The sequence below is a fragment of the Topomyia yanbarensis genome, chromosome 2 (assembly GCF_030247195.1).
Source record: "Topomyia yanbarensis strain Yona2022 chromosome 2, ASM3024719v1, whole genome shotgun sequence".
In the NCBI taxonomy this organism is placed as follows: domain Eukaryota; kingdom Metazoa; phylum Arthropoda; class Insecta; order Diptera; family Culicidae; genus Topomyia; species Topomyia yanbarensis.
Genome location: NC_080671.1, coordinates 368,095,726 through 368,109,581, shown reverse-complemented (window position 1 = coordinate 368,109,581; position 13,856 = coordinate 368,095,726). Strand labels below are relative to the sequence as shown.

General features: G+C 39.2%; 1 protein-coding gene across 2 annotated transcripts in view; it reads left to right on the top strand.

Moving 5' to 3' along the window:
* Positions 1 to 13,856, top strand: part of LOC131684466 (ras-like protein family member 10B) — an 81,984-nt gene that overhangs the window by 54,570 nt on the left and 13,558 nt on the right. The window contains exons 2-3 of one of the 2 annotated variants that reach the window (XM_058967375.1): positions 4,302 to 4,821; positions 5,125 to 5,228. In XM_058967375.1, the coding sequence (XP_058823358.1) occupies positions 5,163 to 5,228 (66 nt within the window). In that variant the 5' untranslated portion in view covers positions 4,302 to 4,821; positions 5,125 to 5,162. Of the gene's footprint in view, positions 1 to 4,301; positions 5,229 to 13,856 lie in introns of both variants that reach the window. The other variant, XM_058967376.1, reaches the window with a different exon arrangement.

Genomic DNA, 13,856 nt, shown 5'->3' with positions numbered 1-13,856 from the left:
CCCTCGGTCCTAGCAGCCCAGACTTATGCCTTCAGTTGGACCAATAAAAAACAACGCTCATATTCACTAGACAACCGGTTCCTTGGTGATATGATCAGGAACTCTAGTGACATGGGGAAACTTACTCACTTCTAGCATCTGAACCATACACTAAAAATTAAGTTCATTCAATTCACGGTTCGCGCACGATCATTCAAGAACATGCGGATATGCGAATTAGGGGTTACAAGGTTTTACAAAATATTTTATACATGCGAAGTTACATGCACATTAGCACACGCTACAAAAACGTTAACATACAAACGCTGGAGTGCTTCGCGATCGTCCACGCACACCTACGTCCGCGATCTCGCAAGTAAGATAACACCCTGGGGACTAAGTGAACATTTTAGCACTTATAAATTCACAAACTCGGTGTCAGGAGTGAACCTACAAGCGCCGGTGTTCGCGCGATCATGAATCGGTTAAATCCGAAAGTACCTATCCTCGGCCCGAATTTTTGCACGCGAAGCTACAAACACGCGACAAACACATTAACATACAAATGCTTGAGCCCTTCGCGATCATCCATGCAACCTACAGCTGCGTTCTCGCAATCCTAATAACATCTGGGTGATGAGGTGAACTTCTCAGCACTTATAAATTGTCCAACGCGATCTTAAACGTGAACCTACAAACTTTCACGCTTGTGCGATCATGAATCGGTCATTTCTGAAAGTCCATCCTCGATATCAGAAATCTAGAAATGCCTTCAATTGGACCAATTAAAAAAAAAATTAAGCTCTTATATCCACTAGACAACACGTTCCATGGTGACATGACCCGGAACTCTAGTGAAATGGTAGAACTCACTTTCTGCTAGCATCTGAACCGTACTCCGAATATTAAGCACAGACTAACAGACATAACACTATGAGGGAATTTTCTCAAAAAACATCGACCCGCCAATTTTCCCAGAACACTAGCTCCACCTTTTATTCACAGTCCCAAACACTTATTTACTGGTGGGTTACCCCTCAGGTTTGCGAACAATTTTTCACTAGTGGTCTATCCACCATATGCTTGTTCATATGTCAGTGGCGCCATAATTTCAAATGTGGCCACAGTCCCAACTACAAATATATTTAAAATGACCGTTAAAGCGGGCGAAGCTTTGTTTTTGAGTATTATGTCTGTTAGTCTGTGTATTATCAGATTCACGGTCAGCACGCGATAATCCTAGAATACACAAGAGTATGCAAAAGAACACACGGTCTCCAAATAGAATTTATAAAAGCGTGTATGGGTAGACAAGCCCTTATTCATCTCATTAGTCGGGATGTCACACTATTTTGATTGTAACTCGGTCTACAGTGATTGGATTGCGCTAAAATAGATATCGGTATCCTTGCTTCGTTTATAAGAAGGAGTAACATAAAAAATTTGATTTGAATAATGTAAAATACTCGCGTTTGAGCGGAACAAAAATTCGAGTATAATGCACCCTTATTCATTCTACCATTTGACCTAATGCGTTGAATAGAGATAGCAGATACTGCTCTAACCAATGTATTTAAATGGGTGGGATGAATACAGGAGTTAAGATGAATTAGGGGTTACTCTGCCCTAATTCGACATGTCAATTCTACATGTTAGCACACGACAAATACAAGCGCACAAGCGATCGAACACGTTACGTACAAACGTTCGATTCTTCGCAATGCTACACGTGATCGCGAAGTCCCTACCCCGCACATATATGAACCCTACAATGAATATTATATTCAGAATCACGGCCCACTTCAATTGGGCTTAGGCAGTGTTTTAGTTGGTGACATTTCCCGTCTCGTCTGTAATTGTATTGAGTGATTGTGCCCAGGGACCCCCGCAGAGAGCTCCAGAGTTCCAATAACAAAATTATCAAACCCAAAGAAAAAATGGGAATTACAATCTACTTACAGAAGATTGCATCAAATGTTTCTGAGACCGAAATTGTGTGATGGCAGTTACAGAACTGCATGTGCTATTTAAGTGTTTCATATTATTGGCAAAAAATAGGAAGGAACTTGCTGATGCTAATGATGGTGCAAATTTGTTTTACATTCTAGAAAAGGAAAAAAAATCATTAAGAGTCAACGTGGACAATTCTCGTTCCCTCGCCCCCCTCTCCATTGGCAGGCGTGGACTTTTTCGTACTCCCGACCCTCCCCTAAACTGTCCTCGTAGTATATGGACGGCCCCAAAATAGAAATATATTTGGCTTACAGCAGAAAAACCAGGACAAATCAAGCGTTTTCCACGACTCCCCGAGACACCAGGACTGTCAGTGGAAAACCGGGCGTGACGAATGAAAAAGAAATACTTTTAAAGTCACGTAAATAAAAATAAAGTAAAAAAAGTGCAAAACCGGGACATATCATGGGAAACCAGGACTCATGATAATCCTTTCGGAAATTCGCCCTACTGTACAGTTGTTATTCAGGCTCTAGCCTACTTGGACGTAACATCATAGACTAACAGACATAACACTCGAAAACAATGCTTCGCCCGCTTTTCGTTCATATTATATATATTTGTAGTTGGGACTATGGTCACATTTGCAATTATGGCACTAATGACAAATGAACAAGTAGGTGGGGGATAGACCACTAGTGAAAAATTGTTCTCAAACCTGAGGGGTAACCCACCAGCAAATGGGTGTTTGGGACCGTGAATAAAAGGTAAAGCTAGTGTTCTGGGAAAATAACCGGATCGATGTTTTTTTGAAGAAATTCCCTCAGTGTTATGTCTGTTAGTCTGTGGTAACATGTGTTCAAACTTAGCCCTACGTAAGGATGAAAATGTACTAAGCAGTAAGCTATATATATATATATATATATATATATATATATATATATATATATATATATATATATATATATATATATATATATATATATATATATATATATATATATATATATATATATATATATATATATATATATATATATATATATATATATATATATATATATATATATATATATATATATATATATATATATATATATATATATATATATATATATATATTGAGCTAAAATGATGCAGTCTAGTGACAAATTTAAAGAACGATTTGGAGAAATTTTAGTTTATGAGCATTGTGTGTCGCAAGCTTAAATTAAACCGTTTAATTATTATGCCGCAGTTGTTATGAACACTATAAGTTAGACCCTCTATCACTATCACGGGAGGTAATTTTATATTTGAACTGTTGGAACAATTTTGTATTACTTGTTGCACTTCGCTGCCGTTGTCGTACATATATTTTCAATACAGCTATCGTGATAAAACATCCTTTCATTTTTTCTCAATTCAAATTACTTATCCCGGCTCTTAAATGTTTGTTTGATCTTCCAGGATGAAACAATGTTTCTTTTTTTCTTTGAACATCTTTCGAAGAAGGGAAAACGAAAACAATTTCAACCGGCACGCGAACAAGATAAAAGCGAATTACCGTGCGGCTCGCCATTCTCTAAACTCTACGAGCGGGATGAATGGCTAATGAAATTAAGGATGAGCCTGCTCCGGTAATGGTACTTTAGATTTGCTTGGGAACAAAGGACGAAGCTCATCCGGATTGCCAGTATACGCATGGACCATTTTTATTCTATTCACTGGGGCTTTCCACGATACACCCCGTTAGATGCTGGAATTTTTACGACATGCTTTCGCGTGGGGGCGTAATACTGCTAAAGCAGCAGAACCAGACGACGCGTCACGGATTAACAACCGGGCGAAGCATATTACAGCGTGTAGGAGCGAAATTTCGTTTAGGGAAAAATTGCTCTGATGGAAAAAGGCAAGCGGGGTTGTGATTAAACGACAAATAATTATTTGTGAAATTATTACCCTGCGCTGGGGCGGTAAACGAATAAGCGTATTTAAACGATCAGAATAAGGATCCGATATTTTATTTTAAATCTGCCTGTGGTGTAAGTCGTAAAATGGATCGTTATGAAACTTCCAGCAAACGTTTTTCAAACGTTCCCATTCCAAACATTCCAAAGTACACTCGTACATCTTATCCTAATCTTAATGAAAATACAACTAACCCCAACTATGGTGCTTTTCCTATGCCCAATTCATAGTTATGTATGGCACGACCGGTCCGCCACAGGTATACTTCTATCTTCATGGATGAACCACCAATAGGTTCCAGTGCAAATAAAAGTTTCTCGGTCTTCCAGACACTCCTCGAAGAGAAAAACAGCTCTCCAAACATTATATCGGTTGGTGATTAAAAGTAAACATCGTTTTTCCATTCTTTCCCATTCTAGCATGCATCACAACTGCTGTCCCACCATAAATGAGCGATACAAAAACTCCCATCAATAATGGTATTAGAGGACAATAAAATATTCGAAGTGGATTAGTGATAACTAGGAGTAGAAAAGAAATTAATAGAATTACACGTTCGATGAGCTAGTTTGAGCAGAAACAACACCAGTGCCATCAACGACGACATAACTGAGGAAAAGTGAAGTCGCGGAAAATAAAAAAAACTAAGCTGCCTGGGTATAGTCGGGAAAGCCAAAACGTGTTCTGGATTCGTTAATAGAAGAAAACCCCTGCCAGCAGTCAACCCGACAGCGGTACAGTCGTTCGATCGTGAAGCTCATCCAATCGAAACCATTTGTCGGTCCCATCGCAGCCGAAAACGGCGAAAATAAAGCAACCACGACGTTTAGTCTGTGTCCGAGCAGTAAAAAGTGTTTGCCATTAACTTAATCAAGTTTGTCGTTAAAATGTGGCACCGCTTCTCGCCCACCAATTCCAATAAACTGTTGTTCGATCATGGTAATAATAGCAATATTAGTAGCAATAATAACAATACTATTACCACCTGTAAAAAATCCGGTAAGGCCAGTGCTGCCATTGCCGCTGCCTTTTCTGCCGCTGTTAGCCCCTCCATTGTCGCTACCAACAAAGCAGCGGCAACCAATACCACCACCACCACCACCAATAATAAAACCAATAGCACCACCAATAATAAAAATACCACCACCACTACCACCACCACCATCACCAGTAGTAGCAATAAGCCCAACAAAATTTTATCGATCGATATGGAAATTCGTATACAACATAAGTGTATTTCAGCATAGCGGATCACTCTGGAGGGACCGGATCCCCCCTGGATGCAAGGCCCCCTCAAGGTGGCATTTCTGGGGGCCTCCGGCGTTGGACGTACCAGTGTACTGCAGGTAGGTGAACATGTTGTCCAGATTCATGCTTACATTATATTCAGCAGAAACTGATTGCCCATTTAATGTAATTTTAGATTGAATTCAGTAGCAAAATTGATTATTTAAAAAAAATGGTGCTGGGTAGTGACTTCAATAATATCATTCATTGTAATTTAAAAAACAAAACATTTTCGCGCTCTTAACTGTTTTTAGTTCGATTAAAGTAATTATAGAGAATTACTTTTACAAATGCCATTATTGTTTAGAGGTTTTGAGTCTTCAGTAAAACTATTGAGAATGATATTAAAAAAACTTGATTGCAGGCCTGAGATCTCTATGTATCTCTATGCACACGGTGTCTCTGGCAGAAAAATAATTAGACATAAAAATCAGTATTACTGAGGTACTCACTAATCGAAAGCTTAGATACTCCTCTTTCATCTGAGACTAAATTTGAAATGTTTTATAGGGGGGTCTAGAAGAATACTTTTTTAACATGTTACTCTCAGAAGATATCTCATTTTTTGGGGGATGAATCTTTAGACATACAGTATTAGAAGGAGGGACTTGTTACGTTAATAAATACCTCCGAAGACACCAATGACCGACATTTAGACAATTTCACTTTAATTCAAATTTTAAATTTGAATAATATTATTACTCGGTATATTTTTTGTCGCTGGTAGAACAATGTTACCACAAACAAATTAATCGAAGTTTTGAATTGTTCTTCCTAAGGGTCTAAAACTTTTTCATTTTGGAAAACAAATATCTAAGTTTATATATTATGGATACTATATTGTTCATTTGTACGTCGATCTAGGAAACTAACTTTTTTTGAACATTTATAAATAATTGGTCAGAAAATAATTTTTTTGTTTATGATGTATTTGTGTTCGTTGAATTCAGTTAATTATGTGTATGTATTGTTTATTATTTAAATTTGGAGAACTTTTTCACAAACGAGCATCCCTTTGATCGAGAAGTCATTTTTATGTATATCGACTTCAATGATTACAGTGTTCGTTAGTACATATGTTATAAGAACATTGGCATAATATCTGCTTCCTACTTCAATGGTTAGTGAGATGTAAGACCCCTAAGACCTTCCCCCGGATCCGACACTGATTTTTCGCATCTATTGAGTTGTGAAAAGACTTAAACAGATGATTTTTTGGGCCAACATTGAGTTATAAACCTGTTTTAATAAGTTTTTAGAAATTCTTCAAATGCGCGAAACAATATGTTTTGTTCGTATTTTATGTTATTAGAGTTTTTTGCTCGGGATCCAATCATATCCAACCCTTTTCTTATTCAGTATTATATCATTTTCGGATCATTTTACCTTTATTTGATGTATTTAAATAATTTGTTTCGTCAATTAATCAAATCGAAATACTTGATAATGTGCACTTTAAAATTTGAAGTTTCCCATATTTCCTATAATAGAATTGCTACTATGAACAAATCTCTAAAAGCAGATATCACCCTGCTGCTTTCAAACATTTTCTCGCTGACTACAAAACAGAACATGAAATTATTTGGCGGAGAATATAATTTTGTACTAAAATGTGGATAACTGATTTTATGTGTTTCTAAAGGGAGAGCCTTTCGATCGTACCTAAATTCGTAATTTCAAACGAAACTTAAAACGAAAACAAATTTTATTGAGATATAATTGTTCACAGAATCCATCGAACAGAATTTTGAATGTAACATCAGTTGCATAGAAACCCCGAGCAAAAATACATTTCGAAAAAAAAAATTGAAAAAACGTTTTGTTTTGCGAATTTCAAGATACCTAATTACCAACGCAAAACTGGCTAGATGGTGTCGTCGAAGGTTTTCTTTAACGTTACAATCCCGTTCCTATGACAGTATGTGTTCACTGATTTAACCTCCTAAAAGGGAGATATTTGTTTTCAGGTACAAATAGAAAAATTACCTAAAAATTAATCACCAAAATGTTAAAAAATAAATGTACCAGACCGGGAGGGGGCCTTGGAACATTTCAGTTATGCTCAGATGATGCCTCTTATGTATACCCTTAGTGTAAGGGAACAGGGAAGACTTGATCAGGTTTTCAGTTAAACCTATGTAAATCTCCAAAAAGGTTTTCAATCCTTCAAAAATCATTGAAACTTATGTTGTTTTTCATTGAAAAATACTGGGTCAGTGGATTGCACTGATTCTGCATTATCTAGCAGAAATGGGAATGAAACACGTCCAGTGGCTTGCTCTTCTGCTAGAAAATGCAACACTAGTGCAATCCACTGCCCCGGGGTTTTCAATGAAAAACGACATTAATGTGCAGCAGTATTGAATTTTGAATTCACCTTTTCAAAAGATAGAAATTTTTTCTGAGATCATTTTTTTGGTCAAGTCTCCCCACTGCGGGGAGACTTGATCAAGAGAATTTAGAAAAATCAGAACAAAAAATAATGGCAGAAAATCTGTTGCGATATTTTTTTAAAAATATTGTCTAGATCCTTAGGTACCGTGAAGGCACATAATTCCGCGCATCTACACTGAGAAACAAAAATATGCATAGTTAGCATACTTTCTATTCCCGTCTCTTGTATTCTGTTTTGATTTTTATGCAATTTCTACCATATACTTCTAGTAAGCATTCAATGAGTGGATTGACCGAATATGTTCAATACATTGTTTCAGCAATTGCAAGCTTTGCACTTGCGAATGGCTTCTTCGGTACCCTCGTCGTCGCTAGAGTGTGGAATTGAAGTTGTGCATTCCAGCTCACTTGGATGCTTAGCTGTGCGACGATCACTTGCGCTTCGGAGTATTTTTTTATTCTTTTTTCTTCTCTTTTTCGATTATCTACTTCAACAACGCCTTAAATTATTATATTGTTAACTCACGCGAAATATCTGACGCGCTTTCATTGACGACGAGCATTTTCCTTTCACACGAGCACATAATGTTTTTAACGGAACCTTGAATTGTTTAGAGGCTGATCGAATACTGGCGCCTGGAACAGATGCAATTGCGTTGTTTATGTCCTCTTCACTTCGTTTTGGCATTTTTCGCACCAAATTACGCACAATTTTGCTGTCAAAATAATTCTAATTTACATTATAGTAGTGACCTATAGTGCCCACAATCGGATGGCCTATCGTGCCCTCAAGCGTTTGTTTCATGTTGATGTCCTTATTTTTTCGAAAACAAAAATTTATTAAATTTTTAACATCTATCCACCTAAAACGGTTAACTGCTTAGATAGGTCCGAATAGCCCCTACTAATAAAGTCAATTTATGGTAAAAATACCAATCACCGGCGAATACTCACCCTAGGGAACAGCTAGGGTAAAATATCCACATTACTTCATTTGCTGACAAAAAAAATTCCATTTTATGACAATTTACAATTCTAACAGTTTTCGTTCAGGAGCAAAAGGCTGCCGAGCAAAATTGTGCTCTTCAACACGCATGTCTCAAACTTCTGTAATTTTGTCAAATCTCAATATTTTCAGATGAAAACTTGACAGCTTCGTGTGCTAATATATAAAAAAAATTTTACCTATATTATTAATCCATAGGTTGCTTCAACGCTATGTAATATAACGGTATGGAAAAAGCTGCTATACTGCCACACAGACACCAACAACGACAGCTCTGTTCTTGAATGGGAATCTTCACAAAAAATTCTTCAGATACATACTTTATTGAAGCAAAATTGTGAGGTTCGGTTTGAAGCAAACATTTGCCACAGTGATTTAACTTGATGAATATACGTGCACAGTGCTGCATTGGAAAACGTTTTGGCGAGAAAAAATATACAGTAGGATTCCGTTTTTGGCAACAATTTTATTTTTTCAGTTGTCAAAACCGGAATCGTGCCAAAAATGGAACCTTTTTTCAAACTTTAGACTTTTAATTCACGATTTCAAAAATGATTCAAGGATTTTTAGTCATATGTTAAATGGAATGAGATGAAAGAAAAAATAAGCAAATTCAATTTTATTCATGTTTTTATCAAATTCAGACGTCGTACGGTGGGGCACGTGCTACTTTCGACGCTCAAAACCTCTAGCGCCTTGTGTATATATCCTCGAGGACTAGTGTCTTTAGAAAAGTATCTTAGATGGAAATGATAATTATTTTGACAACTTTGGTTTTGATCTAGACAAGTAGGAACTGATCTAGATCAGTTCTATCTTTTGGCAGAGGTGTTCTATCAAAAAACGTTCTTCGGCAAAGTTGTTTGTTTGATATTTTTAACACATGTACTGAAGACATTTATACTGTATAACTTATGTTATTGGCGCTACATGACGTTAAAAATACTTGAGAAATTGAATTTAACCATTTTTTTATGAAAAATATATCTAGAAGTAAATGTTTTATTCCTTAATCTTCGAAAATATACAATAATAAAAAAAGCTTCAAAGTGTGATAAATGTTATCATGACATTCGCTCCTGGGATTGTTTTTTTTTATTATTCATTTCGTTTATTTGATAGGCACAAATGCGTTAGCTTGGCGGTGCCAAATGCTTTTGTTTTTACATTTTGGATATCTTAAAACTAGGAGGTTACAATGTTGAAATATTTTTTTTTACAAAGGAAAAGAAAGTTTACAGCTATCTTAAGACTAGAAATAAGATTCAATATACAAAAGAGGGCCAAAAGATTTTTTTATGAAAAAAATTTAAAACAAGGGATTCACTTTGATATACAAGAGGGGGGGTAATAGTATTTTACGAAATATTTTACGGTTATCTTAAAACTAACAATATAGTTTAGTACACAAAAGGGGGAACAAATATTTATGAGAAATTTCACAGAAATCTTAAAACTAGGGATTCAATTCTATTTACAAGATGGAGGACAAGAGTTTCAATAAAGAGTAAAAATTATAGCTATCTTAAAACTAGGAATACAGAATACTAATTTGAATTTTTTAACTAAAACTTATGCTTGGTCAAGATATTCAAAGGGTGGCTTATTTCCGCATCAGTGTAGCAGCAGTTGTATCAAAGACAGGGGAGAGACAGGGAAAGAAGAGCAAAACTTGCAACTTTCGCTCGAACGGCGGGTGTGGGGGGGGGAGGGAGATCAGCGTATCAAATTTGCGCCTCAGTCTAGTAAGTCGTCGAGTACCGGATTGGCGGATGGTATTCTTCGGACCCGCGGGGAATCCTTCAAAAGTCATCGGACCTCGAGTCGCTCTCGCTTCAGTTTCCTTCTATGCAGGCGTAGTGGTAAGGGCGACGGCGGTTACATAGTGGCACTCTGGAGCTGATCGGTTCCACAAGGCAGGAGGAAACTCTAAAAACGAGAAATAAAAGAGAGGGGCTAAATTGGGATATTTATCGTTTTTATGAAGGTATAAATAAGGGACATATAGGGGAAATCACGAGTTGCCAGCATATCTCGGACTGGTACATTGGGTGGTCTACCTCGGGCCCGAAGGGATTCCTTTAACTGAGACCTGGCGTCACAATACCCGGCGCACACCCAGACAACGTGTTCGATGTCGTGATAGCCCTCGTCACAAGCGCACAGACTACTCTCCGCAAGCCCAATACGCCGCAAATGCGCATCCATGGTGTAGTGATTGGACATAAGTCGGGACATTACACGAATAAAATCCCGACCCACATCCATCCCCCCGAACCAAGGCTTCGTTGATACCTTTGGGATAATCGAATGTAGCCATCGTCCAAGTTCCCCATTGCTCCACGAGGTTTGCCAACTGTTGAGCGTCCTCTGACGACAAATACTAAAAAATTCATTGAAGCAGATTGGTCTTTCGTATATGTCACCATTTAATGCGCCCACCTTTGCTAATGAGTCGGCCTTTTCATTGCCCGGGATAGAACAATGAGAGGGGACCCAAACAAAGGTAATCTTATAAGATTTTTCAGATAACGTACACAAGGACTCCTGTATCTTCCCCAGAAAATACGGTAATTGCTTTTTAGGCTTCACCGCACGAAGAGCCTCGATAGAACGGAGGCTGTCCGAAACGATGAAGTAGTGATCTGTGGGCAGAGTGTCGATGATCCCAAGGGTGTACTGAATTGCAGCTAACTCTGCGACGTAAACTGAAGCGGGATCATTGAGCTTGAATGAAGCGGTGATAGTATTGTTGAAGATACCGAAGCCAGTGGACCCATCGAGATTTGATCCGTCAGTGTAAAACATTTTGTCGCAGTCGACTTCTCGGAATTTATTATAAAATATATTGGGGATCACCTGCGGGCGTATATGGTCCGGGATTCCACGAATCTCTTCCTTCATGGATGTGTCGAAGAATACAGTAGAATCAGAAGTATCTAGCAAACGAACACGGTTGGGAGTATATGCAGAAGGATTAATGCTCTGTGCCATGTAGTCGAAGTACAAGGCCATAAATCGGGTTTGAGAATTAAGCTCGACGAGCCTCTCGAAGTTTTCAATTACCAACGGGTTCAGAATGTCGCATCGGATGAGCAATCGATATGAGAGTTCCCAAAATCGATTTTTTAGCGGAAGAACGCCCGCCAGCACTTCGAGACTCATCGTATGGGTCGAGTGCATGCAACCCAAGGCAATGCGCAAGCAACGATACTGGATTCTCTCTAGTTTGATGAAGTGTATGTTCGCAGCGGAGCGGAAACAGAAACACCCGTACTCCATCACCGACAATATCGTTGTTTGGTACAACCTGATCAGGTCTCCTGGGTGAGCACCCCACCATGTTCCAGTTATTGTTCGGAGAAAATTGATCCTTTGTTGGCATTTCTGTTTCAGATACCTAATGTGACATCCCCAGGTACCTTTAGAGTCGAACCAGACCCCGAGATATTTAAATGTGAAAACCTGGTTGATCGTTGCACCCATTATTAAAAGCTGGAGTTGCGCCGGCTCACGTTTCCTAGAAAAAACAACCAACTCAGTTTTCTCCGTGGAGAACTCAATACCCAGCTGAAGAGCCCAAGCAGACAAATTGTCCAAGGTATTTTGTAATGGTCCTTGCAAGTCGGCAGCTTTGGGCCCTGTAACAGAGACCACCCCGTCGTCTGCAAGTTGCCTTAGCGTGCATGAATTGGCAAGACAATCGTCAATGTCATTCACGTAGAAATTGTAGAGCAGGGGACTTAGACATGAGCCCTGGGGAAGACCCATGTAGCTAAATCGCGATGTTGTTAAATCGCCATGCGAAAAGTGCATGTGCTTTTCAGACAACAGGTTTAGCAAAAAGTTATTTAAAATTGGCGAAAGACCATGCTGGTGCAGCTTCTCTGACAGAGTGTTGATAGAAACTGAGTCAAAAGCCCCCTTAATATCCAAGAAGACTGATGCCATCTGCTCTTTGTTAGCATAGGCCATTTGGATTTCTGTAGAAAGCAACGCAAGGCAATCGTTCGTCCCTTTGCCTTTGCGGAAGCCAAATTGTGTATCTGACAGTAAGCCATTTGCTTCAACCCAATTGTCGAGGCGAAACATGATCATTTTCTCGAACAACTTCCGAATACAGGACAGCATTGCAATCGGCCGATACGAGTTGTGGTCGGAGGCTGGTTTTCCTGGTTTTTGGATGGCGATGACCTTCACTTGCCTCCATTCATAAGGGACAATGTTACCCTCAAGAAACTTGTTAAATAAATTCAACAGGCGCCTTTTCGCAGTGTCAGGCAGATTCTTCAGCAAGTTGAATTTGATTCTGTCTAACCCTGGGGCGTTATTGTTGCACGATAAGAGAGCAAGTGAGAACTCCACCATCGAAAACGGTGTTTCGTTCGCGGTATCGTGAGAAGACGCGGCGCGGTACGTTTTCTGTACCGGGACAGAGTCCGGACAGATCTTCTTGGCGAAAGCGAATATCCAACGGTTTGAATATTCCACGTTCTCGTTGGTACTATTATGATTACGCATACGTCGAGCCGTACCCCAAAGAGTGCTCATCGCTGTTTCTCTCGTTAACCCGTCGACGAACCGGCGCCAATAACTGCGTTTTTTGGCTTTCATTAGACTCTTCATTCGCCTTTCTAACGACGCGTACTGTTGATAGCTAGCGGGTAACCCGTCTTCCCGGAAGGCCTTATATGCAGTGGACTTTTCCGCGTACAGCTCTGAGCACTCTTTATCCCACCACAGGGTGGGAGACCGTCCATGGGTATTCGCGCTGGGTACTGGTTTAGTCTGAGCTTGATTCGCACTGTCGAGAATCAAGCCAGCCAAAAACCTGTACTCTTCCTCCGGAGGAAGTTCTTGAGTGGATTCGATTTTAACGGATATCGCGGTCGCGTAACTCTTCCAATCAATGTTCCGTGTGAGGTCATACGAGACATTGATTGTTTCCGATGGTCTTGAACCGTTAGCAATTGAAATCACGATAGGCAAATGATCGCTACCGTGGGGATCAGGGATCACCTTCCACATGCAATCTAACTGTAGCGATGTCGAGCAAAGCGATAAATCCAACGCGCTTGCGCGTGCTGGTGGTGTAGGAATCCGCGTCATTTCTCCCGTGTTTAAGATGGTCATGTTGAAATTATCGCAAAGATCTTGGATTAATGTTGATCTATTATCATCATGAAGACAGCCCCATACCGTACCGTGCGAGTTAAAGTCTCCCAGAACTAGCCGCGGTGCCGGTAAGGATTCCGTGATATTACAAAGCGTTCGGTGCCCTACCGAG